The 24376-nt window shown below is 52.1% G+C and overlaps 11 protein-coding genes across 11 annotated transcripts; 6 read left to right on the top strand and 5 right to left on the bottom strand.

Annotated features, from left to right (window-relative positions):
- Nucleotides 1-819: 819 nt before the first annotated feature.
- Nucleotides 820-1625, bottom strand: BO80DRAFT_501001 (sugar O-acetyltransferase; the record flags this gene model as incomplete). Its single annotated transcript, XM_025724268.1, has 3 exons — nucleotides 1429-1625; nucleotides 933-1329; nucleotides 820-900 (listed from the first exon to the last, which is right to left on the bottom strand). Exons 1-3 carry the CDS (start codon nucleotides 1587-1589, stop codon nucleotides 820-822), a joined length of 639 nt encoding a protein of 212 aa, XP_025576614.1. The 5' UTR covers nucleotides 1590-1625.
- A 554-nt stretch (nucleotides 1626-2179) lies between these two features.
- On the top strand, nucleotides 2180-3297 carry BO80DRAFT_31628 (protein-S-isoprenylcysteine carboxyl O-methyltransferase). The gene is made up of 2 exons (XM_025715077.1): nucleotides 2180-3067; nucleotides 3138-3297. The coding sequence occupies exons 1-2, from the start codon at nucleotides 2260-2262 to the stop codon at nucleotides 3224-3226; spliced, it is 897 nt and encodes a 298-aa protein (XP_025576613.1). The 5' UTR covers nucleotides 2180-2259; the 3' UTR covers nucleotides 3227-3297.
- On the bottom strand, nucleotides 3293-5729 carry pex8 (putative peroxisomal membrane protein Pex17). Its single transcript, XM_025716745.1, has 4 exons — nucleotides 5585-5729; nucleotides 4527-5524; nucleotides 4028-4476; nucleotides 3293-3979 (listed from the first exon to the last, which is right to left on the bottom strand). The coding sequence occupies exons 1-4, from the start codon at nucleotides 5656-5658 to the stop codon at nucleotides 3425-3427; spliced, it is 2076 nt and encodes a 691-aa protein (XP_025576612.1). The 5' UTR covers nucleotides 5659-5729; the 3' UTR covers nucleotides 3293-3424.
- Nucleotides 5730-5975: 246 nt separating this feature from the next.
- BO80DRAFT_352516 (uncharacterized protein) lies at nucleotides 5976-6444 on the top strand (the record flags this gene model as incomplete). Its single annotated transcript, XM_025715625.1, has 2 exons — nucleotides 5976-6265; nucleotides 6324-6444. 2 exons carry the CDS (start codon nucleotides 5976-5978, stop codon nucleotides 6442-6444), a joined length of 411 nt encoding a protein of 136 aa, XP_025576611.1.
- Nucleotides 6445-6662: 218 nt separating this feature from the next.
- On the bottom strand, nucleotides 6663-8714 carry BO80DRAFT_352251 (WD40 repeat domain-containing protein; the record flags this gene model as incomplete). The annotated part of the gene is made up of 4 exons (XM_025715614.1): nucleotides 6663-8072; nucleotides 8138-8338; nucleotides 8412-8527; nucleotides 8621-8714. The coding sequence occupies 4 exons, from the start codon at nucleotides 8712-8714 to the stop codon at nucleotides 6663-6665; spliced, it is 1821 nt and encodes a 606-aa protein (XP_025576610.1).
- Nucleotides 8715-9116: 402 nt separating this feature from the next.
- Nucleotides 9117-11172, top strand: BO80DRAFT_378564 (putative diacylglycerol O-acyltransferase (DgaT)). The gene is made up of 4 exons (XM_025716744.1): nucleotides 9117-9666; nucleotides 9731-9771; nucleotides 9832-10834; nucleotides 10886-11172. The coding sequence occupies exons 1-4, from the start codon at nucleotides 9393-9395 to the stop codon at nucleotides 11083-11085; spliced, it is 1518 nt and encodes a 505-aa protein (XP_025576609.1). The 5' UTR covers nucleotides 9117-9392; the 3' UTR covers nucleotides 11086-11172.
- A 234-nt stretch (nucleotides 11173-11406) lies between these two features.
- BO80DRAFT_403577 (MAPEG family protein) lies at nucleotides 11407-12225 on the top strand. The gene is made up of 3 exons (XM_025717652.1): nucleotides 11407-11528; nucleotides 11597-11732; nucleotides 11792-12225. Exons 1-3 carry the CDS (start codon nucleotides 11497-11499, stop codon nucleotides 12077-12079), a joined length of 456 nt encoding a protein of 151 aa, XP_025576608.1. The 5' UTR covers nucleotides 11407-11496; the 3' UTR covers nucleotides 12080-12225.
- Nucleotides 12226-12400: 175 nt separating this feature from the next.
- On the top strand, nucleotides 12401-13701 carry pyrG (orotidine-5'-phosphate decarboxylase pyrG). Its single transcript, XM_025717651.1, has 2 exons — nucleotides 12401-12734; nucleotides 12804-13701. Exons 1-2 carry the CDS (start codon nucleotides 12578-12580, stop codon nucleotides 13478-13480), a joined length of 834 nt encoding a protein of 277 aa, XP_025576607.1. The 5' UTR covers nucleotides 12401-12577; the 3' UTR covers nucleotides 13481-13701.
- Nucleotides 13702-14529: 828 nt separating this feature from the next.
- On the top strand, nucleotides 14530-16468 carry BO80DRAFT_453992 (allantoate permease family MFS transporter; the record flags this gene model as incomplete). The annotated part of the gene is made up of 8 exons (XM_025722049.1): nucleotides 14530-14779; nucleotides 14830-14925; nucleotides 14985-15129; nucleotides 15184-15244; nucleotides 15299-15718; nucleotides 15773-16121; nucleotides 16182-16362; nucleotides 16417-16468. The coding sequence occupies 8 exons, from the start codon at nucleotides 14530-14532 to the stop codon at nucleotides 16466-16468; spliced, it is 1554 nt and encodes a 517-aa protein (XP_025576606.1).
- Nucleotides 16469-19145: 2677 nt separating this feature from the next.
- BO80DRAFT_443588 (uncharacterized protein) lies at nucleotides 19146-19535 on the bottom strand (the record flags this gene model as incomplete). Its single annotated transcript, XM_025721367.1, has 2 exons — nucleotides 19146-19236; nucleotides 19288-19535. The coding sequence occupies 2 exons, from the start codon at nucleotides 19533-19535 to the stop codon at nucleotides 19146-19148; spliced, it is 339 nt and encodes a 112-aa protein (XP_025576605.1).
- Nucleotides 19536-21352: 1817 nt separating this feature from the next.
- Nucleotides 21353-22167, bottom strand: BO80DRAFT_463508 (uncharacterized protein; the record flags this gene model as incomplete). The annotated part of the gene is made up of 2 exons (XM_025722598.1): nucleotides 21353-21451; nucleotides 21523-22167. 2 exons carry the CDS (start codon nucleotides 22165-22167, stop codon nucleotides 21353-21355), a joined length of 744 nt encoding a protein of 247 aa, XP_025576604.1.
- Nucleotides 22168-24376: the final 2209 nt, after the last annotated feature.

Genomic DNA, 24376 nt, shown 5'->3' with positions numbered 1-24376 from the left:
AGAGTAAAAATCAAGTTCCAAAAGAATAACAGCAAAGTAGTTACATCTGTAGCATTGGGCTCAGAGCAAATAAAGACGCATGATAGGTCTCCTTCTCCGGATGCTATCATCATTATTTCACCTGGGAGTTTGTGTTACCTAGATACAGTACCCATGGTACATCCGGTTGTCTCTTGGACATTTCTTTCGTTTGGTGTCCTGTTTCATGCATTCCTCTGGCAATCACTCACTACTGAGTTCTTCCCCAGCCAGCCCTAGGAGAAATTCTCCCGGTGACCGTCGCGAAGCCAACTGGATGCGCATTGTCAAATATGTACTCGGTACTTATAGTATGTACCTGGGCAGGGGAGCTGCAGGGGGCACATCGCATTTCCCCCCGCCGCCGCAGCCATCGAAGTGCTCCCAAACCCAGCTAGAGCCCCGTCCCCTGGAGCTTAATCGACCCCCAACTCCACTTGAAGCTTTCAGGCGCTCTACCTAGCGTGGGGACGCCCATTGGCGCATCCGATTAGTGTCCCGTCATCGGCACAGTTGTCATCTGTGCCTGTTTCCAAGGGTCCTGTTGCGTCCCCACTGTGCGCTGTCGATCATGGTGATTAACACCCAACCGTGCTTGGGGGAAGCAGAAAAGAATGCTTGTGTTACTGCTCGTGCTTAGTGGGTAGATCCCTGTGGCTCTAGAATTGTCCCCGTCCTTATGTCTATTTCCTAGTGTCCAAGCTCTGGAAACACCCAACGACCACAAGTATCCAAAATCTTCCCCAGCACCAGTTTACGCACAATTAAATTATTCCGTCATCGATGTCTCAATCTTGCGGATCACCTTGGCTGGATTTCCCACCGCCAGATGAAAGGCTGGTACATCCTGCAATCGCGATCCTCATCAGCAACCATTGTCTCCTGAATGCTAGATAATAGTCAACCCGTCCTACCTTGGTCACCACACTGCCCGCGCCAATGACGGCACCTTTCCCGATCGTTACCCCCGGCAGCACGGTCACATTCCCTGCCAACCAGCAATCCTCGCCGATATGGATCTCTTTGCCTGACTCGGGCCCCTCCAACCCCTTGCGCACGGCCGGATCGAGAGGATGTATGCCACTATATAGACTGACCTTGGGCCCGAACAAGGTGCGCGCCCCGATTGTCACCAAGCAGGTGTCGATGATGACACAGTCGAAGTTGATGAACGCGCCTTCTCCCACTTTCACGTTGTACCCGTAGTCCATGCGGATCGGAGCCTCGACCCATGGGTACTTCTGCAAGAGCTTATCATCCTCGGCGGGGTCCTCGTTAAGAGGCGGGAGGGGCGTGGAATCGCCCACGATGCTATTCCTGTCAGCAAGGTTCCATTTGCGGAGCCGTGGCTGATTATTCCGTTGAAATGCCTTAGGCCTAGCGTAGACAGATGGCCATCTGCTTACTTACTCCTTCCACAGCGTAAGTGATTGCCGACGGGATACTTCGCCCGCATTGTTGAAACGGCGACAGGCACTGGCACACCGGATCCGATCAGCCGTGAGGTCGGGGACGAATGCATGGTAGAGCTCCCCGCGGCGCATACGGTCCCTATTCTCTTGGAGATCCATGGTTGTGGCGGAATGAAGCAAACGAGACAGTGATTGATCCTTTCTTTGTTGGATTATCTAGGCGGGGTAACCGAGGCCTCCGCTACTAGTCTTCGGGGGTCGCGCTATCTGGTATCTACGGGGTAAATGGGGGTCCTCGGAGTTGACAAAAAGGGCCGGTCCAGCTCAGAAGATGGCCGACTCCAATGTTCATACAACAATCGACCCGGTGGTGCATTAAGCTCAAGAATGCATGACTGTAAATTGTGTAGTTGACAGTAATTATGACAGCGACCTCCAAGTCTACTATAATTGCGGATGGAATGGACCCAACTCTCCATATTTTTTTTCCTGTCGGATTTGCCACCATGTAGGAGATATGAATTTTTGATCCAGCAGCACCGATGACAACAATGGCTCCTCCGACATCCAACAACAAAGCTCTGCTCCGCCTGCATCTAGAACATCTCCCAGGAATCGAAAGTGCGGCCAACACGCGACGCCCTGACCAATCAGGGGCCCTCCCGTCGGAGCTCCTCCGCATGGCTCGATCCGTCATATTGTTCTCCAACTCCCGCCATTGTTCCAAAATTTCCATATAAACACTTCCACTCCACGCCTCATCACCTCCCCAGCATGCCAATTCCCTAACTCACCAAACACAACCACTACTTCCCTTACGACAGCCACAATGGTCCAACCCGCACCCACCTCCGCACCAGCATCAGCGCCATCCCCGCCATCCTCCCCCTCTCCCTCCCCCGAACCCCCGACCTGGCGACCCTACCGACCACCACCAGGCCAAACCACCACCTCCAACAACAACAACAACAACAACATCAACATCGACCAAGAACCCCCGCTCGACCCCTCCATTCTCCCCACTGGCAGCAAATCCCTCTCGGGCATCTCCCTCCGAGCCTTCCTCATCGGCACCACCTTCGGCCTCACCACCGCCCTAACCCTCCTCACCACCACCAGCAACCCCCTATACACCCCCCTCTGGCGCATCCCCTTCTTCCTCTCCAGCCTCTCCCTCTTCCACTTCCTCGAATACTACATCACCGCAGCCTACAACACCCGCTTCGCCACCACCTCCGCCTACCTCCTCTCCTCCAACGGCTGGACCTACCACATCGCCCACGCCTCCGCCATCACAGAATGTCTCCTAACCAACTACTTCTCCCCGACTCCCCTCGTCCTTACCCCCCGTCTCATAACCGCCCAAGTCACCCTCGGTCTTATCCTTATGATCGTCGGCCAAACCGTCCGGAGCGTCGCCATGGCCCAGGCGGGAAGTAACTTCAACCATACAGTGCAGGTTAAACGGCGCGAGGGTCATATTCTCGTTACGGGTGGGCTGTACTCTGTGTTCAGACATCCGAGTTACTTTGGGTTCTTTTGGTGGGGGTTGGGCACCCAGTTGGTTTTGGGGAATGTGTTTTGCTTGGGGGCGTATGCGCTCGTTCTCTGGAGGTTTTTTGCAAGTAGGATTGATCGTGAGTTTCCTCTGTCTCTCCCCCTTCAGTTTGGGTTGAGTGGGAACTGCGCTAACGCGGACATGGACAGGGGAGGAAAGGTTTCTGGTTGCATTCTTTGGAAAGGAGTATGAGGACTATAGGAAGAGGAGTTGGGTTGGGATTCCTGGGATCCATTGATCTGCTTGTCTTGGTTTATTGGTAAATCATGGAATATGGGGTTGTTTATGGTGGTCATAATGGCATAATATACTGCAATACTCTGTACAGCAAGATGGATAAATTGTCATCGCTAAATGGTATCATGGCTCCAAACGCCGTGCTATCGTGACCCATGCTCGGAAAATCCGTATATACAAAGACAGAATAAAAGAAGGGCTAGAGCTTGCTCTCTCGCGCGACACCGCCAATGGCTCCACTCATGTAAGCGCCCTGGGCGTCGTCGGGCTCGGGATTCTCGCCGGGTTCGGCCCCATACAGAATGAGCTCTCGCCCTCCTAGAGTGCTCCACCAGGTGACGCAGTAATGGGCCCGTTCGACATCCATTTCGCCGCTGCTCAGCGCTTCCCAGAACCGTTCCACGCAGAGCTTGTGCATGCCAGGCCCGGTGATCGCGTGGAGCAGATGCCCTGTGAGAGGAAGCCATTCCTCGAGGTCTTCGACGCGTAGGAAGCAGAGGCTGTCAATGAGAGCGAGCGTCAGGGCTGCTTGTTCTGAGACAGGCGGGGATTTTCCCAGGTCAGGGCCTTCGCCTTGCGACGGCTGGGGGAGCAATTGGTCGGATGCGTGTAATGCTCGGTCATAGAGGACCTCGAGCAGGATAGACGGTAGGAGACGTTGTGTGTTCGCGATGGGTGACGGCGGCGCAGTGACCTGGATTACGGTCTTGAAAGCCAGACGGAACTGTCGGGCTGACAGGTTGTCCGGAAATACCTGAACGAAGAATTAGATCGAGACGCTACTAGCGAGAAGACTACTTACGGCAAAGAGATTGTCGATGTAAAACGGAAGATGCTTGGCAGCTATGGCCGCATTTTCCGGGATAGCGAAAACTGCTAGGACCGCGCTATGGGCAGCCTCAAAGATCTCCAGAAGGTGGTTGTTTCCTCCCGCAGGGAGATATGGGACCGCGGCTGCGATGATCAGTTCTTCGCTGCATGGCGGGGACAGTACAGGTGTGAAAAGTTCGGAAGTGTTGAGGAAGAATAGATCCAGACACCTCTCGATGGGATGGTCAGGAATCTGCCCAAGTTCACTGGGCTTAATACTCCTCAGGAAATTCTCAGCTAGGTCCGGATAGTGTGCGAGGATATCCACAGCCGCCAGAGTCACAAACATGTGCTGCGAAGAAGCGTTCTGACCCATGCGAGAGGATATGAAATAAAGATTCCGCAGGATATGGAGAGCCTGCATCGATAAAAACGGCGCGCCTGGAACAGTTAGTGTACAGCACATCTCGATCGTCCTGAGTATCACCTACTTCGATGAGCAGCCAGCACATGGTCATTAATCACTCTTCCCAGAACAGCCCGTAGAACGATCACGATGGAATATAGGCAGTTACGGAGTAGCCTCCAAAGGCTTGGGATGGTGGTCTTCAACGACTCAGGGTCAAGGAATTCCGCTTCTTCCGCTCGGTCGACCTCCGACAACTTGTTTAGCCGCCACTGCACCATCAGCGTACGCACAAAATCTGTGATATGATCCAAAGTTTGAGCGACTAGGCCCGGGTCTTTGACGTTCTCTATTGCATGCGCCATGAGACGGGAAAGTGGACCTAGTGCGGACACAAGAGGACTGGAGGATATCGCCGATATACGGGCGAATGTGTCGGATTGTGCTGACCACTGGAACTGCTTTCCGGGTGCTTCCACCACGTCCTTATCAACAGTGCCTAAGAAGTACCCTCCCTCCAGGCCTTCCGGTGATGCGTAGGTCGAATTGACCATGACGGGTAGCCAACGGTCATAGTCCAGCCTGTTCTTCTCGGAATCCGATAGGAGTTCGAAGCAGTAGTTCAGGACCATTGTGACACAGCGACCATCCAACTCGTTCCGAGGATCCAACTCTTCAAGTGCAAGCTGCGCCGCCGTCACGAGGGCCCTCTCCAGCTTTCGGCGAACATGCCACGGCAATGCTTGTCTATTTTGACCTTCGAACCCTAGCAGAATCCCCCCAATTAGGATTGTGTGCCGCCATCGTGGTGACTTCTCATCCGCTCCATTGACAACAGCTTTAACCCAGTCCTCGCGCTCGATCTTCCTGGGCTTGGTGGAGGGTATCCTCGGATCATCGGAAGCTTCACTTTGTACGATAGCAATGGCGGCAGTGTTGAAGACGCTGAGAATCTTTCGACAGGTGAGGAGATCGACGGAATCTTCCCATATTGCTGGAGCTGCCAGCAGCCGCGATGCAAGGAGGGTGATGTTCAAGGGGTTACCAAGTACGGACAAGAGACTTGTCGCCGTGGGAAGCAACCTAGGCGAGAACGGTCAGTTGCATCCGCGCTGCCGGGGGCCGGAGGGGATGGTATCTTACGTGAAGACATCCTGAAGGTCGGATGATGACTGCAGCGAACGCAAAAGAGCGCCCAAGGAGCGCTCGGTCGCCATATTCTCAGAGGAGCGCCAATGATGCAGCTGATGAAGAGGACATGGGATACAACCTGGAGGGACGGTCTGGGAGATAACGGAAGCGAGCTGCCCATCCAAGATGCCGCGGAGAACCCCAGATCACCTGCCGAGGTTAGTTGCGAAGAGAGCAAACAGTGCAAACTACAGCTCCGGCCATCGAAAGCGGATCTTATCGCTTCGCGACCCTTTCTGGCCTCCTGGGGTCTATATCCACCAGTGCCCCTCTACCACTTATCATTATCTTATGATTATCCAATTGCCTGTGCTGGCAGGTGAGGTAGCCTTCTCGCGGTCAAATGGCCAACAATCGTGTTCCGATCAATTACCAGACACCTCCCTTCCCGTCTCTTTATGAGCTCTTCCCGACGCGTAGCACCGGGGCATATTATCTTTACTACAATGAGGACATTTGGCGTTTTACCCTATACTGGACCTTGATTTTCTATGGCGCAAGTCATCTGCTGGTGGCCGCATGGGCGGTGACTATGCAGTGCCGAAGCTGGAAGGTCTGCCTGGCCGTTCCTTTGGTCTATATGGTCATTGGGGGGTTAGAGGCGCTTTTGGCGGGGAGTATCATTGGCCTCGTGTGAGTAACACTGGTGCTACGTCCTACAGTTCTGGCAGTCAAACTAAGTAGCAAATAGTTTAGGTGCAGTTTACGAAGCGGGCAATTTCAGAATGTCAACCTGGATCCCCCTTTTATGGGGAGGCATCAATGTGTTGGTTCTTATCCTTTCTAGTTTTCCGATGCAAGGTGGACTATGAACGCAGCCGAAAACCATGAGTCGCCATCAGACTGCCGTGTCAGTTGCTGGCCCCACGCATATCATCATCCTCTTACGGCCGAAAGCGCAGCTTCCCTTTGATGCCGACTATAATACATTCGAAAAGACCTGGACTAGAAGAATGACAATTCCATGCCGACCGAGCTACCTGCCATTACGCCAGTTATCCAGGCCTAACAGCTATGACCGCAGCTGGAGTTATCTTCCATATCCATGATCAGGCGTCCCGCTCCCTTGCAGACCGGGAAGACCCCCGGGCATACCAGGGAAGTTTGGCGGGGCAAAATTATGCGGTAACGATATTCCTTGGGACAGAAGCTGCTTCTGTAGCTCCGCAAGGTCCACGTTCACCGGAGGAGTACCTGACATGGCAGGGTGCATGGGAAACCCAGGCAAACCACCCGCCGGAGGGAAATTGTTCGGTTGAGGGGGTGCTTGAGTAGACAACAAGGCTGCTAGACGGCCAGGATCCATCTGAGGCATGGAAGTGGAAAACCCAGGCTGAGGTGGAGGCTGCGGAGCACCAATTCCTGGCAGTAATGAACCCATCCCGTCTTGCTGAGGTGCAGCGCCAGGTGGTGCAAATTGGATTCCAGGAAGACCACCCATGCCAGTGGGTTTCCTTTGGTCGACCAAGCCCTCGGCCTCATCTTGAAGCTCCTGTTCTTCTTCTTCACGCATCTGTCGCCTCCCAAAGCCACGGCTCCAGGTTCCCTGGGCTTCCGCCGCCTCCTCTCCGATGTGGAATCTATCTTTCATGTAACTAGTCTCCCCGGGCCTGGCCCTTGACCAGAACCGTGTAAAGTTGTCTTTAGAGCCGGACGCAAGAATATGACCTAGAGGATGCCAGTCAAGTGACCAAATAGTGGCACCATGTGCGTATTGTACCTTGTGGGCAGGATAGATGACCTGAGCTGGTGTGTTAGCCGGGTCAGGGCTGTCATAAGGCGCGATCGTAGGTATTTGCCCGGAAGGCAAATTTGGTTCGTCAAGCAGGTAATGGTACAGTGAGCCATCCTCACTTCCAGTCGAAATGAGGGAGCTGTGGATAGGGTGCCATGTTAGGGATGACACGGGTTTCTCGTGGCCTCGAAGGATACAAATATCCCGCATCATGCGGAGGTCGAAGACTCTCGCCGTTTGGTCGCGAGAGGATGTAGCTAGAAGATTGTTGTTTACCCGAGAGAACCTCGTTGCTGTGACGGTATTCTTGTGACTGTGAAGGGTTGTTAGGCACCTTGCAGTGCGTGGATCCCAAAACTTGACCTGGTGATCCTTAGATCCAGAGACAAGAAGACCTTTGGTGGGATGCCAATCGCAGGACTTTACGTCCCAATTGTGACCAGTAAGCACGGTGTCGCAGGTTCTCGCGGTAAAGTCAAAGATCTTCAACGTGGTGTCATCAGATGCCGAGAGGAATTTGGTATCACTGGGGGACCAGGCTAGGTCGCGAACCGCATCATGGTGCGCGTCATCAATCGTCTCGACGTTGTTAAAGTTAGGTCGCCAATATTTCACATCGCCCTTCTGTCCTCCAGATATCAACCAGTCGTGGCTGTGGGACCACGCCAAGGAAGTTACTCCGGCTTGCAATTGATCATAGTGTGCCTATTCAACCATCAGCGAACTCCAGTCGCCAGCCAGCATGTTATAGTGGCCCAGTCAGCACGTACATCCATGACCGTTTCAAAGTTGAAGGCAGTTCCATTCCATAACATGAACTCGCCAGTGTGTCCACCCGTCAGTAGACGCCTCCCTTCTGGTGTCCATCTCACGACTGTAATCGGCTTTTTCGATTTGCCAATCGACTGGTGTAGATGTCGCACTGGTATGGTGTCTGCTGGAGAGTGAACTCGTGCGAGTGGGGGTAGCATCTAGCAAGAAAAATTGACGCTCAGGTCAGTCAAGAAGACGGGGGAGGAATGCGCAAAAGCGTGTCGCACTTACATCAACCACATAGCTTGCACTAGGCCTTTCCACCTCCAGCTGATGACCTCCTTTGTATCGGGGTTTCCGTGTGCGCATCCATTGCACCAGCGATGAGCCGTAGTCGGTCACGAGTCCTACCAACGACTGTTAACCTCACCGCTTGGGAAATAAGAGCAGCAGGGGAAACAAGATGGACGTAACGAGACATTAAATAGAAAGACACGTACTTGGCCGTCGCGGTCCAGCGATTCCGCCTTCGTAGGATTTTGGCGGTCTCCCAAATGGCTGGGAATCACTCCCAGGATCGTCGTAGAAGGCCATTGCGACAAAGCGTACTACCTAACCCAGGGTGGGTTGCCGGGAAGAGAGAAAGGATGACGGAGAGATCGAAGAGAAAATCGCCAGCATGACAGGGAAGGAAGACAGGATACAATGACAGCTAGCCGACGCTCGACCTGGTGGTAGGATCCCCAGCTAGAACCAAGCGCCCATGTCGCGCATGCAGCAAGAGCAGGAGTAGCGCTTGATTGCTTGTCTTCCGGTGTTGGCGTTGGCGTTGGCGTCGGAGCGTCGAATAATGAGCAGCCGACCTTTGGCCTGGCTGATCGTCATTGGCCGGGGCAAAGCCAGCCGCCGCAGCCATAAATTTTAGGCCCGCAACGGCCTCGATCGGCCTGAGGCCAGGCCGTTGCAACGCCGCAATTATGCGTTCCTCCCCTGCAACCCCCGCCACGCTGCTACTCCTCTTTCTCCTCTTCTTTGTCGCCGTTCCATAATTACCCCTTCACTCCCCCCTCCCAAGCCCTCCCTGTCATGTTTCCCTTGGAGAGTGAACCCTGGTGGGATTCCGTGTCCTGTGTGCCCTGTGTTCTAAGCCGTTACCCGCAATTGGATTGAACCGAGGCCAGACAAGCTAGTCTCCCTATACTTCGGGCCTGTGACACTCACCTGTAAGAACTGGCGTGGTTTGTTTCATTCCGATTAAACCACGAAACCAGCATGATCCCTGTTGAAGAGCTACAGCGAAGCGCTGGTGCTGTCAGCACTGGAAGTGACACCTCAGCCCTTCCATCAAAGGCCATGAACGGAAAGACATCCAACGGCCATCCTCCGAAAGCGACAAATGGCGCCACCAACACCAACTGGAGGAGGAGGAGCAAATATCGCCATGTGGAAGCCTATCATTCTAGAGTACGGCACTCAAGCCTCAGTCGCGAACCCAACGTCACGGCCAGTTTCCTGGGCTTCCGAAATCTCATGGTTATTGTTCTCGGTTAGGCTCTCATCCTCCTCAGGCGTGTTTCCGTGCGTGGCTAATGTGTTGTTCCCGGAACTAGTGGCGATGAATCTCCGGCTGATCATTGAAAACTTCATGAAAGTAAGCCGCACGTGGGATTCAAGATCCATTGACACAACCCAGGCTAACGACTTGGGATAGTATGGTGTTTTGATCTGCATCAGGTGCCACGATTATCGGAAGCAGGATGTCGTACTTGGATCGGCGCTCTTCGCCCTCGTCCCATTCCATCTATACGTCTCCTATCTCATTGAGCTGGCCGCGGCGAAACAGGCCAAGCGGATTGTTGGTCAGAAGAAGAAGGACATCTCGACCGAGGTAAATGAGCGCGAACAACGGATTTTCAAGAACACCTGGTGGATCTCTGCATTCTTCCACTGTTTAAACACCCTTCTTAGTTTGGGAATTACGAGCTTCGTCGTATATTTCTACGTCCATCATCCAGGAATTGGCACTCTTTGCGAGCTTCAGGCTCTCATCGTGTCGTTCAAGATCTGTTCCTATGCTTTCACCAACCGCGACCTCCGTGAAGCAATGCTCAACCCATCTGTTGAGTCCGCGCTCCCAGAGATCTATGCGTCTTGCCCATACCCCAACAACATTACCCTTGGAAACCTGATTTACTTCTGGCTAGCACCTACGCTAGTCTACCAGCCGGTGTACCCCAGGTCATCGCACATCCGGTGGTCGTTCGTGGCCAAGCGTTTATTTGAGTTCTTTTGCCTAGCTGTGTTTATCTGGCTATTGTCGGCCCAGTATGCGGCCCCCGTCTTGCGGAATTCCATCGACAAGATTGCTGTCATGGACATCGCGTCTATTCTGGAGCGGGTGATGAAACTCTCGACAATCTCGCTTATCATTTGGCTGGCCGGGTTCTTTGCGCTCTTTCAAGCACTATTGAACGCCTTGGCTGAGGTGATGCGGTTTGGAGACCGCGAGTTCTACACTGATTGGTGGAATAGTTCCAGTCTCGGGATGTACTGGCGGTCCTGGAATCGGCCGGTATACCTCTTCATGAAGAGACATGTCTATTCGCCGCTTGTTGGGCGAGGGTGGAGTCCTCTTGCGGCAAGTACGGTGGTCTTCACGTTATCTGCTGTTCTCCACGAGGTCCTCGTGGGTATTCCGACGCATAACCTGATTGGTATGTGATTCATTCTTATTGCGTCTTTGGATGAGAACTAACTGAGAGCAGGTGTGGCCTTTGCGGGTATGATGTTTCAACTACCGCTGATCATCCTGACCGCTCCCTTGGACAAGATCCAGGACCCGTCGGGGAAAGTGATTGGCAATTCCGTTTTCTGGATAAGTTTTTGTCTTGTCGGCCAGCCTCTAGGGGCATTGCTATATTTCTTTGCCTGGCAGGCGAAATACGGTACTGTGAGCCGGATGTGAGAATAGAGGCACCTTTCATTGTTTTACCATAATGTAAATCAACCCGTTCAACTCGCACCTTGCAGAATTGCAAACACACAGTAAGCGGAGTAAATTGTACCCGCACGCTCCGTGAAAGTACTTTCCCGACATGTCCATCGTATTCACTTTGCTGACCCATCTGGACCCATGCGTCACTGCGTGGTTGACTCATTCTCCAGCGATGAATGGCAAGGCAGCAATGAGCCCCGGAATGTCGGGTTTGTGAGGATCCACCGGCATGCTTTAGATCCCGCATCCGGCCGTTTCTATCTACACTAGAGTCCAATCCATTTTTGGCATCTTCGAAACATTTTATAAAAAGCTATCTACTCTAGCCTCCCTACTGAGTCCCCATTAGTGTCACCCAATTCCATATAATTATACTTCACCATGCTTACGCTGACCGTTCCCGAGAACTACGGGTATGCGCTAATCCTACAATCCCTGCAGACATTTCATTTCTCCACGCTGGATACTGACTGCTCAACAGCGCCGTCATCGCCGTCGCCCTGGGCGCCATTCCCGTCCTAGGCTTCATCCATGGCGGTATCGTGACGCGTCTTCGTAAGGGGGCTGAAGTCCCATACCCTCACTGCTATGCGACCGTGGAGCAATGCAAGGCCAATGTACGCCACCCGCCCATGAGCAAGCTGCATTGACTGAACTAACATTACTCATTTTCCAGCCCAAAGCTGAACAGTTCAACTGCGCACAGCGCGCTCATGCCAACTTCCTTGAAAACTCCAGCCAAACCATGCTCTTCATCCTGGCCGCTGGACTGAAGTACCCACAGTTGGCGACTGGACTGGGAAGCTTGTGGGTTCTCGGTCGTTCCCTGTTCCTCTACGGATACGTGTACTCCGGCAAGCCCCGGGGTCGCGGACGTATCTACGGCAGCTTCTACTTGTTCGTACAGGGGGCTCTTTGGGCCTTGACGTCGTTTGGGGTTGCGAAGGAGCTGATTTCCTACTGAGTCGGGGTTTGCTCGTCACTTGCTGTCTGATTGGCAGCGTTGGTCATACCAACACTTAATCACCTCTCCTGTATAACACTATTTATGTCATGTAATATTGGCGGCCGCTAGGGCTTGAAAATGACAATGGCTTGTTACACAATCTGGTTGACGTGGTATCTCTTCTGCAAACAGAAATCTTACTGGAGCTCAGAAGAACCTCGGCAGGGGCCTGGTGGCTGACCCCACGGGCCGGAGACGGAGCAATCCAGCGCCGATGTGGCTAGTGCGTGGAGGGGCCCGGCTATGAATTTATTGACTTCCTAGTCCGTGTCGCCATTTCTAGTATTGTTGGTCTTCACCCATTTGTTTAGATATATTGCAGTTATCTGATTCAGTAGTAGACTTCTTCTGCTACTCCCGGATCAATCCATCAGGTTTTTTTCAGTGAACACTCGGAGCCATACCCAGCAGCAGACAATCTTCACCGCACCCCGCATTCACCCCTCCATCGACATCATGTCCTCCAAGTCGCAATTGACCTACAGCGCTCGCGCTAGCAAGCACCCCAATGCTCTGGCCAAGAGGCTATTTGAGATTGCTGAGGCCAAGAAGACTAACGTCACCGTCTCGGCCGATGTGACCACCACTAAGGACCTTCTAGACCTCGCTGACCGTAGGCCGACCCGATACTCTGCCTGAATATTTCCCATGCAAACTTATTAACGGTGGCTCCGGACTACAGGTCTCGGTCCCTACATTGCCGTGATCAAAACCCACATCGACATCCTCTCCGATTTCAGCAACGAGACCATCGAGGGTCTTAAGGCCCTTGCGGAGAAGCACAACTTCCTTATCTTCGAAGATCGGAAATTCATTGACATCGGCAATACTGTCCAGAAGCAATACCACAATGGTACTCTTCGTATCTCGGAATGGGCCCACATCATCAACTGCAGCATCCTGCCCGGTGAGGGCATTGTCGAGGCTCTCGCCCAGACTGCGTCTGCACCGGACTTCGCCTACGGCCCCGAACGCGGCCTCCTCATCTTGGCGGAGATGACCTCCAAGGGCTCCTTGGCTACGGGTCAGTACACTACGTCCTCGGTTGATTATGCCCGGAAATACAAGAACTTTGTCATGGGATTCGTGTCGACTCGCTCTTTGGGTGAGGTGCAATCGGAAGTCAGCTCCCCCTCGGATGAGGAGGACTTTGTGGTCTTCACCACCGGTGTGAACATCTCGTCGAAGGGAGATAAGCTTGGTCAGCAGTATCAGACACCCGGATCGGCTATCGGCCGGGGAGCTGATTTCATTATCGCGGGCCGCGGCATCTACGCTGCACCCGACCCGGTGCAGGCGGTGCAGCAGTACCAGAAGGAGGGATGGGAGGCGTACCTGGCCCGTGTCGGTGCTAACTAAAGTTAAAAAAGGGATAACCATGATGTTTATTGATGATATAGCAATACAGACAGCCACGATCAATGTGGGCGAATGTCGAGTACGGGTAGTGGTGCGTCTCTTGTTAGTGAAGGCCTGCCGAATGCGGCATCATCGGATGTCAAAAGGATATTGATTCTGCAGACATAGTGGCGTGGCGGTCAGCCATCTTGATGTGTCTATTTGGTGCAGATAAGCTCCGGAATAACTTTATGCGTAGGCCATGGAGCAAGTAGTCCGAGCCGGGTGGTGGCTGGCTGATAAGAGTTGGGTGATAAGCTTAATCGTCGTTGAGAGATAAGCGGTGATGACAGTGGCTCTCCTCTTGGAGGTGATAGCACGGGCCTTCTTCCAGGATGATGCCTGTGTCAGACAGACCGCGAAGGATTCGTCGGCATGGTTCCGCATCGATCAATGCCAGATGCCCCAATCGCGCGGCCTGTTGCCCCCCCAGGCATACATCATATCCCGGCATCGCATGCGTCGTGTGATAAGACTGCTCCATTTTGATTGTATCGCGCAACCTGACTAGTTGGCTTCTCAAGCATACTAGTGATGGTGGATGCACGTTGCTTTCGGCTATTTCATCCAATGGATAAGCCGCCTCCAACTGGGTTCGCCTCCCCAACCTTCGCTCGACCGCCTCTTGCCTTCCCCTCACCACTCTTTCATCCAGCATCTCGCAGCTCCCCCCCTCATCACTGTGGGCCCATGGGTGAGAAGACATGGCCGCATTGGCTCAATCGATAAGCTCCTCGTCCGCTACCCCAGACTGATACCAGATAGCATTGCCCAGCGGCTTATCGCCGAGGTATGCAAGCGAAACCCCATTCGGCCGTGCAGATAAAGGGCATGTTGTTTTGTGCTTCCGATGGGGTCGGATGACAAGCTGTCAATGGCCTTGTCTTAAGGAGACCGTGTCGCCTGTGCCTGAATCTACCCCGAGGACTACCAGAACCACTCCCCTCCCCTCCCTCCACCTCCTACTGCGACCACCCAGCTTTGCTCTCCTCTCCAAACCAGATTTCAACATGGCGGATGAGAAATCTGAGAAAGCTCCACCCCCGATGGAGGTGGATGAGGAGACTGGAACAACTAGAGAAATTGATCCGACGCTCCTGAAGCATGCACAGGATGCTGACGAAGCGCTGGCGGTCTTCCAAGATCTCCATGGTGAGGTCATAACTCTGGATGAGTCGACAAACAAGAGGATTCTTCGCACAATCGACTGGCACATCATGCCAGTCATGTGTCTCGTCTATGGAATGAACTTCCTGGATAGTTCGTGATATTCTCACCAGCTTTCTGATCGTTAGTCTAACGGTTCGCAGAGACTACCCTGTCCTATGCCAGTATCATGGGGATCAAAACAGACTTGAACCTCGTAGGCGATGATTACCAGTGGCTTGGTAGTCTGTTTTATTTTGGTCAGTATGCTCGAACACCTCCCATTCATCAATGAGGATAGTAGACTGACTGGAAGAAGGCTACCTGGCATGGGAATACCCGACCAACCGACTTCTTCAGAGGCTCCCCTTGGGGAAATATTCGGCCTCTTGTATTATTATTTGGGGTGCGATCCTGTGCTGTTTCGCTGCCGTCAGTAACTACTCCGGAGCAATTGCCGTTCGGTATATGACCCGTCTCAACTCCATATTCATAACACGATGCTAACCAGAGTTCAGCTTCTTCCTCGGTGTCTTTGAAGCCTCTGTTACCCCCGGTTTCGCCTTGATCACCTCCCAGGTGAGTCTTCCTATCATATGCTTCAACAAGCTCAACACCGCTAACACATACTAGTGGTACACAAAAGCCGAACAAGGCAGTCGAGTCAACATCTGGTTCAGCTTCAATGGCTGGGGCCAGATCTTCGGCGGTCTGGTAGCCTACGGTATCGCCGTGGGAACGGACCGTCACGGCTCTGCCATCGAGCCTTGGAAAATTATCTTCCTTGTCACAGGTCTTCTCACCGTCTGCCTGGGTGTGCTTTTCCTCTGGATTGTCCCCGACAGCCAGCTCAACGCCCGGTGGCTCAAGCAAGAAGACCGCGTTCTTGCCCTTGCCCGTGTGCGTGTCAACCAACAAGGAATCGGAAACAAGCATTTCAAGATGCACCAAGTGAAGGAAGCCCTTGTGGATCCTATGACCTGGGCCTTTTTCTTCTACGCCCTCATCGCTGATATTCCAAACGGTGGCATCACGAACTTCTTCAGTCAAATGGTTTGTCCGTCCTCTCAAGTACCAGGATACCTTCTTCTGACTTAATGTCTTTAGATCACCAGCTTCGGTTATACGGAAGAACAAAGTCTCCTCTACGGTGTCCCCGGCGGTGCCATTGAAGTCATCTCCCTTATCGGGAGCGGCTTTCTTGGCCAATACACCAACCAAAGACTGCTTTGCTGTACAGGCGGCCTCATATTCGGCATAATCGGCATGGTCCTCATCGTTGCACTGCCTCTTTCGAACAATGTCGGTCGGCTGTTAGGTTTCTACATGACGCAAGGGAGTGCCACGCCGTTCGTGGCACTGCTGGCCATGATCTCGTCGAACGTAGCAGGCTACACCAAGAAGACGACTGTTGCGGCCATTTACTTGATCGGGTACTGTGCAGGAAATATCATTGGTATGCTTCCATCCTACTTGTTCTTTCCCCTGGTTCGGCAATTGACAGTACATGGTTCAGGCCCTCAAGTCTTCCGTCCTAAAGACGCACCACGCTATGTTCCCGCAGAGATCACCATCATCGTCTGCTGGGGCGTCTGTCTAATCATTCTCGCATTTATCTGGTGGTGGTACCGCAAACAAAACGAGAAGAAAGCCTTGGTCCGTGCCAGACCGGAGTACGCACGCATGGAGAACCAAGAGTAAGTGATGCCTTCTAATTGCGGTCGAATGACTTAATCTAACAGTTGACCTAGATGGATGGATCTTACCGACTGGGAAAATCACGAACTCGTGTATGTTCTGTAAGAACTTGAATTTATCGTGTGCTATCTTGGGCCTGGTGCCTATTAATGATTATGATGACAACAATGCTACTCTGTGTTATTATCTCTCCCGGGGGTTCTTTGCTTAATGATTTCTAACTTGGGTCTTTCTCTTTCACCGTGATCAATCGTATCTGGACTTGCGACCATGGAATAATACTCTACCCCCTCGATCTCCACAACCGGTACTCCGTAGCAACCATAGATTTCCTGGATTCCGACAAGGAATAGGGAACCAACACGACAGCTGCCAAGCGGGGACTGCGGGGAAGCAGGGCGGGGCCAGCTCCACCACACCCGGATAGCTTCAGTTATACTTTACAGCTCCTCCTCTCCTCCTCTCCTCCTCTCCTCCTCTCCTCCTTCCTCATCGGAGCCGATCCATATGTCATCACTCTAATCTCACCCAATCCACCCCACGAAGGAAGCAGATCCCCTACCGCGGGAAGCAGGTGACTGAGATCATGTCTGTTTGCTTGGATCGAGCAGACTCGGGCATGGGCTTAAGTAGTACTTGATGGTTTAGTTCAGGTACTCATGCCGGCTATCTGATGGTGTTGGATGGGTGATGGATCCGGACTAATTTGGGTTTGGGAATGGGAAAGTCAGAAGGGGCTGTTCTGTCTGTAGTGATCTTTTGGTGGTTCAAGGGAAGGTTGGGGTGGAATAGGAAGTCGCTGGTTGGTTATCCTAGTGGATATCAAAGGATGAAGTGGTTGTTGATCCCTTCACTGGGGGTCATGACTCGCCTCATGGCCTGGGCCTTTGGTTTAAATACTGACCTGGTTCCCCCATGGGTCTTCGGAATGGATACAGATAACATTTTGAAGTGTTGCTAGCCAGGTTATGCTATTCGGACTGTTTTGGCCGTCATTGGAGTATAACAACGCCTTTATGATCTGCATAGTCGACCGCTTCATATATTGCCATGTCACTGCGATCCTGTTGACATCGTGTGCCACGAAACATATCTGATCCTCTCCAGTGTCACCATATATTTCTACAAGGTTTCAAGATCCTCCCCCACAGTGACCAGAAGATTCGCCTATTTCTTCCCACATGCGCAAGAGAGTTTTTTCAGCTCAGAAGTGTACCCACAAGCATACCTCAGTATGTAAGTCTATCCAGCTCACACGATTCCCGAAATACCTCCAAGGTCGCACTACGCAACTCGATCATAGCAGTCTCGGTAATACTGAGAGTCGGAATATTGTTCCCCGCAGAGACCAGGCGCTAGTGCCCCCAAGGTCGAAGAATCCTTCGCCACATACTGAAAGAAGAGTTTAAGAGAGGGACAGCGCTCGGCATACACTGTTCACGGTGCTCACACACCCTGCGTCTGCTTCTGAATCTTAGGATGAGCCTGGCGCTTAGTATAGGTCTGAATGTGAATGTGCCTCGAGAAGATCGAGAGTATGTGCTTTTGGCGATTATAGCGTCAGATGGCGGTGTGAGCTAGTTAGAAGTAAATCCGTGAGATATCGACCAGGCAGGCTTCGTCCTCCACGTATATCTCAGTGCGGCTTTGACTAGTGCGCTTGATAGCAATCGCCATCTGTTGGTTGGAAATGCTCCGATCTACAGGAATAAAATGGCATATCAACACAACCAACAGGTAGCCGTCTAAGGATTGACGGCGATCGCGCCTGACGCCACGTTTCTATCATTCCTCATGATTATTTCCTGGCCACACTTGCCACTTGGTGGTGCTGTTGGCACAGTGAATCGGCTATTATCTCTCGCTCCTCGGCTGATGATTGCTTTCTCTCTTGAAATTGCCTGCCACAAGGGATCGTTGTAATGAGCTTTGTCTTCGATCAGTTCGGTGTTCTATTCGCGTGTCCCTGGCAGCATATAAAGCCTTCATGTCCACTCCATTATATTTGCCACTTGTATTGCGAGCCAGACGGCTCACAGACGGCTCTCATTTGCGCGGGCCGATTCCCTGTAGCCGTGTCATCTCTTAGGCGTTTGAAAATGCGAGCAGTGTTGATCGCGTAGCGAGACAATCAGACAGAGGGATTCGGTGTCTGGGGCTTTGTTCTTGATATAGTGTTGGACGCAGTCTTGCCTATTTCTAAACTAGGATACGAGATAATGTATGGACCTCGGGTTGTCAGAGACACCTTTGCGACCTAGTCATTGGAAGGCGTGCTGGTATACCAGATTCTGTTTAATTTCATAAGAGATATGCAAGGTATGGCAAAGAATAGCCGTTAGGCAGGCCTGCCAGTATATCAGACCCTGCTTCAGGTCTAGCTTCTGCCTCGGTAGAATGCATTGTGGGGATCCTGGTGGCCAGTGTCTGAGAGGACTTGTCCGTTGGACCTGATGGATCTCAATTTGGTCGTGGTGGAAGATTCAGTTGTCTTGCTCCAGTCTAAGCAAGATGGTGTATGCGGACACAAGAGCTGGTCGGACATATTGCAAAGCGTGGATATATAATGGCCTGGATCGAGAGCTAGATCAGTACCCTTGGATACCCGGCTTCGGTTAAGGTTAACCTACATGGTTTGAACCTATTTATCTTTGGAGGTCAGGAATTTTATGTGGTGAGAAACGACGATCCTCAAGGTCGATGTACAACGAGGGACCTCGTCGGATTGGGGCACGTCGCAGCCCAACGACCTAGAAAAACGAGATCGTCCGCTCCCAGATTCTTAGAGCGTCTGTCGTTTCCTCGGCGGACTCACGAAGTAGTCCATCTTGGTGTACACTATGGCCAATGAGAAGAAACTGGCACCGTCGAAGCTGATGTCAACGAATAAGAGAGTGAGAGTGTCTTCGATTGAATACTGTCACTGTGCTCCATTGCCCGAGAACTGGCTTTCGTCGAACGGTACCGCGTAGTGCTGCACTTGACCGCGGACGAAGTCTCTATCGCCCCACAGTGCACTCTGGCCTTCGGGGGCGAGGTAGGCTAGGAACATGTGTCGACAATAGGAGCCGTCCAGGCTGCAGTTTGAGAACCTCGCTGGAAGGTAGTCGCTGCAGCTACCTTGAATTCGTTCTGGGTCGTCTGTTTGTAGATCCCACGGCCTTGTAGGCATAATGATGAGCATCCTTCTGTAGTCTTGAAAGCGGTTCAGTTTACATTCTGGTAGTGGGTTAATCCCTGGCCTCCCAGGCTGTCACTAGGTTGACCGCGAACGCATTGAAGTCCATTGATATTTTCTGGGACAGGCTCTGCACGATTGTGTTCAATGCCGGGATGGGAACTCTCCAGAATATTGTTCCCACATGTAACCCATCCTGACAGGTGGCCTTTGATCATCCCGCCTTAACCCTGATATATATCCATTCCAGTGAGCAACGGCAACTTCGTAAGGTTGGTATGAGGTATTCTATCGAAGAGGACGATGTCGATCGATCGAACAGACAGGCAGGATCGTTGACTCGAACACGCAGCCATCTATACAAAACCCGCACATTATAAACAACACAGGACAACATCATTAAGGGGGGTGTATAGGTACTTCAAGTTAAGGCTCATCGACAGTCTGTCCATCATGGACCGGGCACTAAGGGGAATCCCAGGTTTATATATACATGGCGAGAATGATACACAGCGATGATATCCAAGTAGAATGGAATACGAAAGAAAGAGGAGGAAGGAGGAAGGGAGGCTATATAAGGCGCCGGAGAAGACGCTTCCACGTGATGCGGTCTGTAGGACAAGACAACTGTCATCCAGCGAGCCCCGCGGTCACTGGCTGGGAAGAACGAGGAGTGTCTTGGATCGAAAGACAGGGTCAGGTTAAGAGACGCCTGGGTTCATTGCCTGGCTGCGCAGCTATCCCTACGGAGTTGGGTTCTATTAATGTAGTTTGCTCTAGTTTCAAGGCCAAGTCCAAGAAGAAAGTCTGGACTCTGTCTTGCCATCTCTACGATCAGGTAATATCAAGTTGAACGGATGATCTCATCTACCACTCCTCAATATTTCCCAGACTGGCCAGTGGCGTGGGTTGTGAGGATTATCACTCTCCTTGGCACTACTCTTTCTCTGACATTGCTATTGAAAAGTCTTTCCGCAATGGTATTATAGTTCTAAAGCAAGCTCTTCTCCCTCTGGTTCTTTTGAAAAAATAATGAGCTAGCGTTATAAGGCCAACATGATCAGCCTGATAATTGACAATGATTCGCTATGGAAGGCTAACCACTCCTGACTCGAATGAATCTATTATCCCATGCAACTCACTTCACTTTCCTTTGAGACTGCGGAGAGCCTCCAGTTGCAATCTTCATTCACAATCACAAGTCATGGTGTCATCAGCGTGAGAAATGTGGCAAAATGCGTTTCCAGACTCCAACAGGAGCTGGTTAGACATCATCTGGTACGGGCCGAGCCTAATCTACCCTTCTACCATTGCAATACGCCTGGTAGGCGCATGCGATCCAGTCAGTGCACGTCACTTTACCTTGTGCTCCGAGAAGCCGAGTTTCAGGCCCCTGTGAGCAATCTGTTCCACACTCAGTCCGTATTCCCTTCGGTAGACGGATAACTCTTAATTTTGGTTAACGCGGCCTCACACAGTTGCATCCAACGGACTGACAGCGATGTTTCCTCGCAACGGATCGGAAATGCCGCCCGGACATAAATGTCGAGCCGCAGGCGAATATGGGCCTCTTTCACGCGAGACTTAAAGTGTAATGGGTTCTTAGGAACCGGCTTTCAAGAGGCAGGACTTACAGACGTCGAGCTCGACCGCAAGTAAACCTACTATATCGGACAAGAGCTCTTCGGGGGCGGATTCCTGGCTCTGGAAGACCTCTTATCAAGAACAAAAGCCCCGAAGCAAGGCCAGGAAATACAGGTAACGTGGCAAAAGTCACCGAAAGTACCCCTATGCTAGGCTTCAGGACACTGTCACTGGACAAAAGAGTCTGCTGAATCCATAGGTTCCTCCGACGTCAGTTGTCGTTCAAAAGGAGGTGGCGAGTGCGTGACTTCCTCGGACACGGACTTCTGTTCGACAGGTTGGCGTGATTTCAGCTCCGCCCGTTTCCTTGCCTTTCTGGCTCTACTCCGCCGCTTACTTTCTTCTTCCTCGGTCTATCAAAGACACAATCCGGTATATCATCTTCTGCCCGAATCGGCTTCAACCACATATTGAAACACCGAGTACAGATCGTCGTCAATTCCATATCCCCAGCTACACTCCTCGGCCTGTCTCGAACCGGCGTAAACCATTCCTCCGTCGGTGTCTGCGACCACGGATCCCTGGGTGGGGGCGTTGCTACCCGAGTTGGTGCATGTATCCCATTCGCCACAACCCCCATCACATCCTGCTGCCCGGGCTGGTATGCCTCCTGTAGCTGAGTTTCAGGAATCGTGCTTATCATCTGCGCGAATTGCTGCATAGCAGTAGCACTAGATGCCAGTGCTTCCAGTGGTTGTGTCGGTCTGTTTTCTCCATGTTCTATGGTAGGCACATGCTCAGCTTCCGCACGTGCTATCCCGGTTGCTACTCGTGGTGCTGCTGATACTGCTGCACGTCCCTCCAGATCCCTGTTTGGGGAGATCCGAGGCAGAGGCACTTCTTCTGTGTACAAGACTAGTCGGAGCATCCGATGCATGGCCTGTTGCATGCGTTGCATGGCTTGGTTGGAGCGCTGCATGGCATGCTGAGTGTCCTCCATGATCCGCTGCACTATTTCACGTCGTGGGTCTCGGTGTTCCATTTTGGTATGGTAGTACGGGGTACAGACTTCCTGGCTCGGAGTGCGATTGTCCGTGGCTTCTGGGTAGACTGTAGGGGTACTCCATAGGCGGTCTGCAGTCTTGCGCCGGCCCAGATCGACGATGCTTTTCTTCACCGTCTTTAATGTGACTGTCTCGTTTGTGACATCATTGTTCACTGTCTCCAATCGCTTATCAGTGCTTCACCGTGCCAGATAACCGTGTGGGCAGTGGATAACTGTAGTGGATTCTTTGGTGTTATTGTAGATACAACAGCGACCCATCGTTTCAATTCTCCATTCACAACCCCGTAGTATACCCCGTTGTCTCTGTCCTACCCTCACCCTCACTCATCCCTTCTCCAACCAAGTCCCCTGCGTGTATGATCGTTCAAGAATGCGAAAGGAGGAGGATTATCGTCCGAGCGAACCCAAGAAGTCAGATTGTGCGTGTAACAGAATTCAGAAGGCTGCAAGAAACATACCAACAAGTGACACAACCGTCTATGTCCCAGGCCCGTCCCTACCACCCCGCCGAGGCCTGTTTCGCGTCTAGAGATGCTGCTAGTCTTTGATACAAAGTCAGCATCTCTACTTAGAAATTGCAACGACGGATATCACTTACCTGGGGGAGATATGGCGTGAGATGTGGTCTACAGTCGATGTCCCAAGCCCGTCCCTGCCACCCACCGAGGCTTGTGTTGCGTGTGGAAAGACTCGCCTCTTGAGCCGTGGCGCGCGTCGTTGAGTACCGAAGGTCCAGTCTTTGTAAGTGTGTTAGCATCTTTACCGAAGTCTATCGTATATGACTTACCAGGGAAAAGGGCGTGAGGAGTTGTCTACAGAAGATATCCCAGACTGTCCCTGGCACTCAACCGAGGCTTTGTCGTGTTACGAGGCTAGTTGCGATAAGCTGTTTTTAGCCTTAAATGAAATCATCAGTACCTCTACCAATATTGCATGGAGCAATGTCACTTACCGGAGGAAAACGGCGCGTAAAGTGCGTATGGTGTATGTCCCAGGCCCATCCCTACCACCCTACCGAGGCCTGCTGCGTGTGGAGATGCTGGCCTTGATGAGCACGTGTTGAATGTTGAGTATCGGTTGTCTAGTCTTTGATACGACAATGTCAGCGTGTTTATCAAAATACTGCACAGAATAGATGTCACTCACCGAACGGAGAATGGCGAGAGTGTTGGCAGTATACGATGGCGAATGGGCGTACAGTCTGGGCGTATAGTATGGGCGTATAAGGGGGTATGGCGTATGAGTGGGGTATGGGGAGTAAGGGGAGTAAGGCGTATGGTTTTCGATATGGGGGATATGGCGCGTATGGCGTAGGTGTGAATGGAGCGTGCAAAGTCGTCCCAGGCCCGCCCTACCACCCTTCCGAGGCCTGTGTCGGTGTGGAACTCGCCTCAATGAGATGCGTCTCGAATCCCCCATGAACAAGTCAGTATATGCAGTAATTTATCATCGGTATCACCTACCAAGGAAAATGGATCGTGTAGATGGAGGGTGCAAAGTCGTCTACTATTCATGTCCCAGTCCCGTATCGGTTGGGAGGACTTACCTGGACGGTTGGTGCTAGATGTTTACTGCTAGGCTGTAAGCATATAAACCGATCTATATGGGAACTATATGCCACTCACCGAGCTAGAAAGGGGAGTCTATGTCCCAAGCCCGTCCCTACCACCCATCCGAGGCCTGGTCGATATGGCCTCAATGAAGCGTGTGTGGAGTGTCTGATACTCTATTAGCATATAACCAGACTATCAAAGCAGGCCTTACTCACAGTGCAAGTGAGGATCGTGCAATATTTTCCTTTACCTACCTATGTCCCAGGCCCGACCCTACCACCCTTCCGAGGCCTGTGTTGGTGTGGAGGTCCTTACCTCAGTGGTTGTGTCGGATTCTATTGTGTGACACGCGATAAGTATATCAACCAAGTCACATCGAAGATTAGACATCACTTACCTAGAAAATGGCGTATATAAAATCGTCTACGTCCCAAGCCCGCCCTACCTCCCAACCGGGGCTTGATCGAAGTTGGCGTGATGTTGGCCCTACTTTATTAGCATCCATTCTCTTCAAGTCCCTCGATTAATACACTTACCCAACAAATGTGAAGTATAATGCCGAAGCTGAGTGTGCAGAGTCGTCTATGTCCCAAGCCCGCCCTACCTCCCAACCGGGGCTTGATCGAAGTTGG

Source organism: Aspergillus ibericus (genome assembly GCF_003184845.1).
Source record: "Aspergillus ibericus CBS 121593 unplaced genomic scaffold BO80scaffold_13, whole genome shotgun sequence".
Lineage (NCBI taxonomy): Eukaryota > Fungi > Ascomycota > Eurotiomycetes > Eurotiales > Aspergillaceae > Aspergillus > Aspergillus ibericus.
The sequence above is the reverse complement of the archived record's forward strand: the minus strand, read 5'-3'. Positions and strand labels throughout refer to the sequence as shown.

Coding starts and splice junctions, on each gene's coding strand:
- BO80DRAFT_31628 (XM_025715077.1), top strand. CDS start 2,260: ATGGTCCAACCCGCACCCACCTCCGCACCAGCATCAGCGCCATCCCCG. Junction 3,068..3,137: donor TTTTGCAAGTAGGATTGATC/GTGAGTTTCCTC, acceptor GGACATGGACAG/GGGAGGAAAGGTTTCTGGTT.
- pex8 (XM_025716745.1), bottom strand. CDS start 5,658: ATGGCGACCGAGCGCTCCTTGGGCGCTCTTTTGCGTTCGCTGCAGTCA. Junction 4,477..4,526: donor TGTGCTGGCTGCTCATCGAA/GTAGGTGATACT, acceptor TAACTGTTCCAG/GCGCGCCGTTTTTATCGATG. Junction 3,980..4,027: donor ACATCGACAATCTCTTTGCC/GTAAGTAGTCTT, acceptor TTCTTCGTTCAG/GTATTTCCGGACAACCTGTC.
- BO80DRAFT_378564 (XM_025716744.1), top strand. CDS start 9,393: ATGATCCCTGTTGAAGAGCTACAGCGAAGCGCTGGTGCTGTCAGCACT. Junction 9,772..9,831: donor TCATTGAAAACTTCATGAAA/GTAAGCCGCACG, acceptor GACTTGGGATAG/TATGGTGTTTTGATCTGCAT. Junction 10,835..10,885: donor TCCGACGCATAACCTGATTG/GTATGTGATTCA, acceptor AACTGAGAGCAG/GTGTGGCCTTTGCGGGTATG.
- BO80DRAFT_403577 (XM_025717652.1), top strand. CDS start 11,497: ATGCTTACGCTGACCGTTCCCGAGAACTACGG. Junction 11,529..11,596: donor ACCGTTCCCGAGAACTACGG/GTATGCGCTAAT, acceptor ACTGCTCAACAG/CGCCGTCATCGCCGTCGCCC. Junction 11,733..11,791: donor TGGAGCAATGCAAGGCCAAT/GTACGCCACCCG, acceptor CTCATTTTCCAG/CCCAAAGCTGAACAGTTCAA.
- pyrG (XM_025717651.1), top strand. CDS start 12,578: ATGTCCTCCAAGTCGCAATTGACCTACAGCGCTCGCGCTAGCAAGCAC. Junction 12,735..12,803: donor CCTTCTAGACCTCGCTGACC/GTAGGCCGACCC, acceptor TCCGGACTACAG/GTCTCGGTCCCTACATTGCC.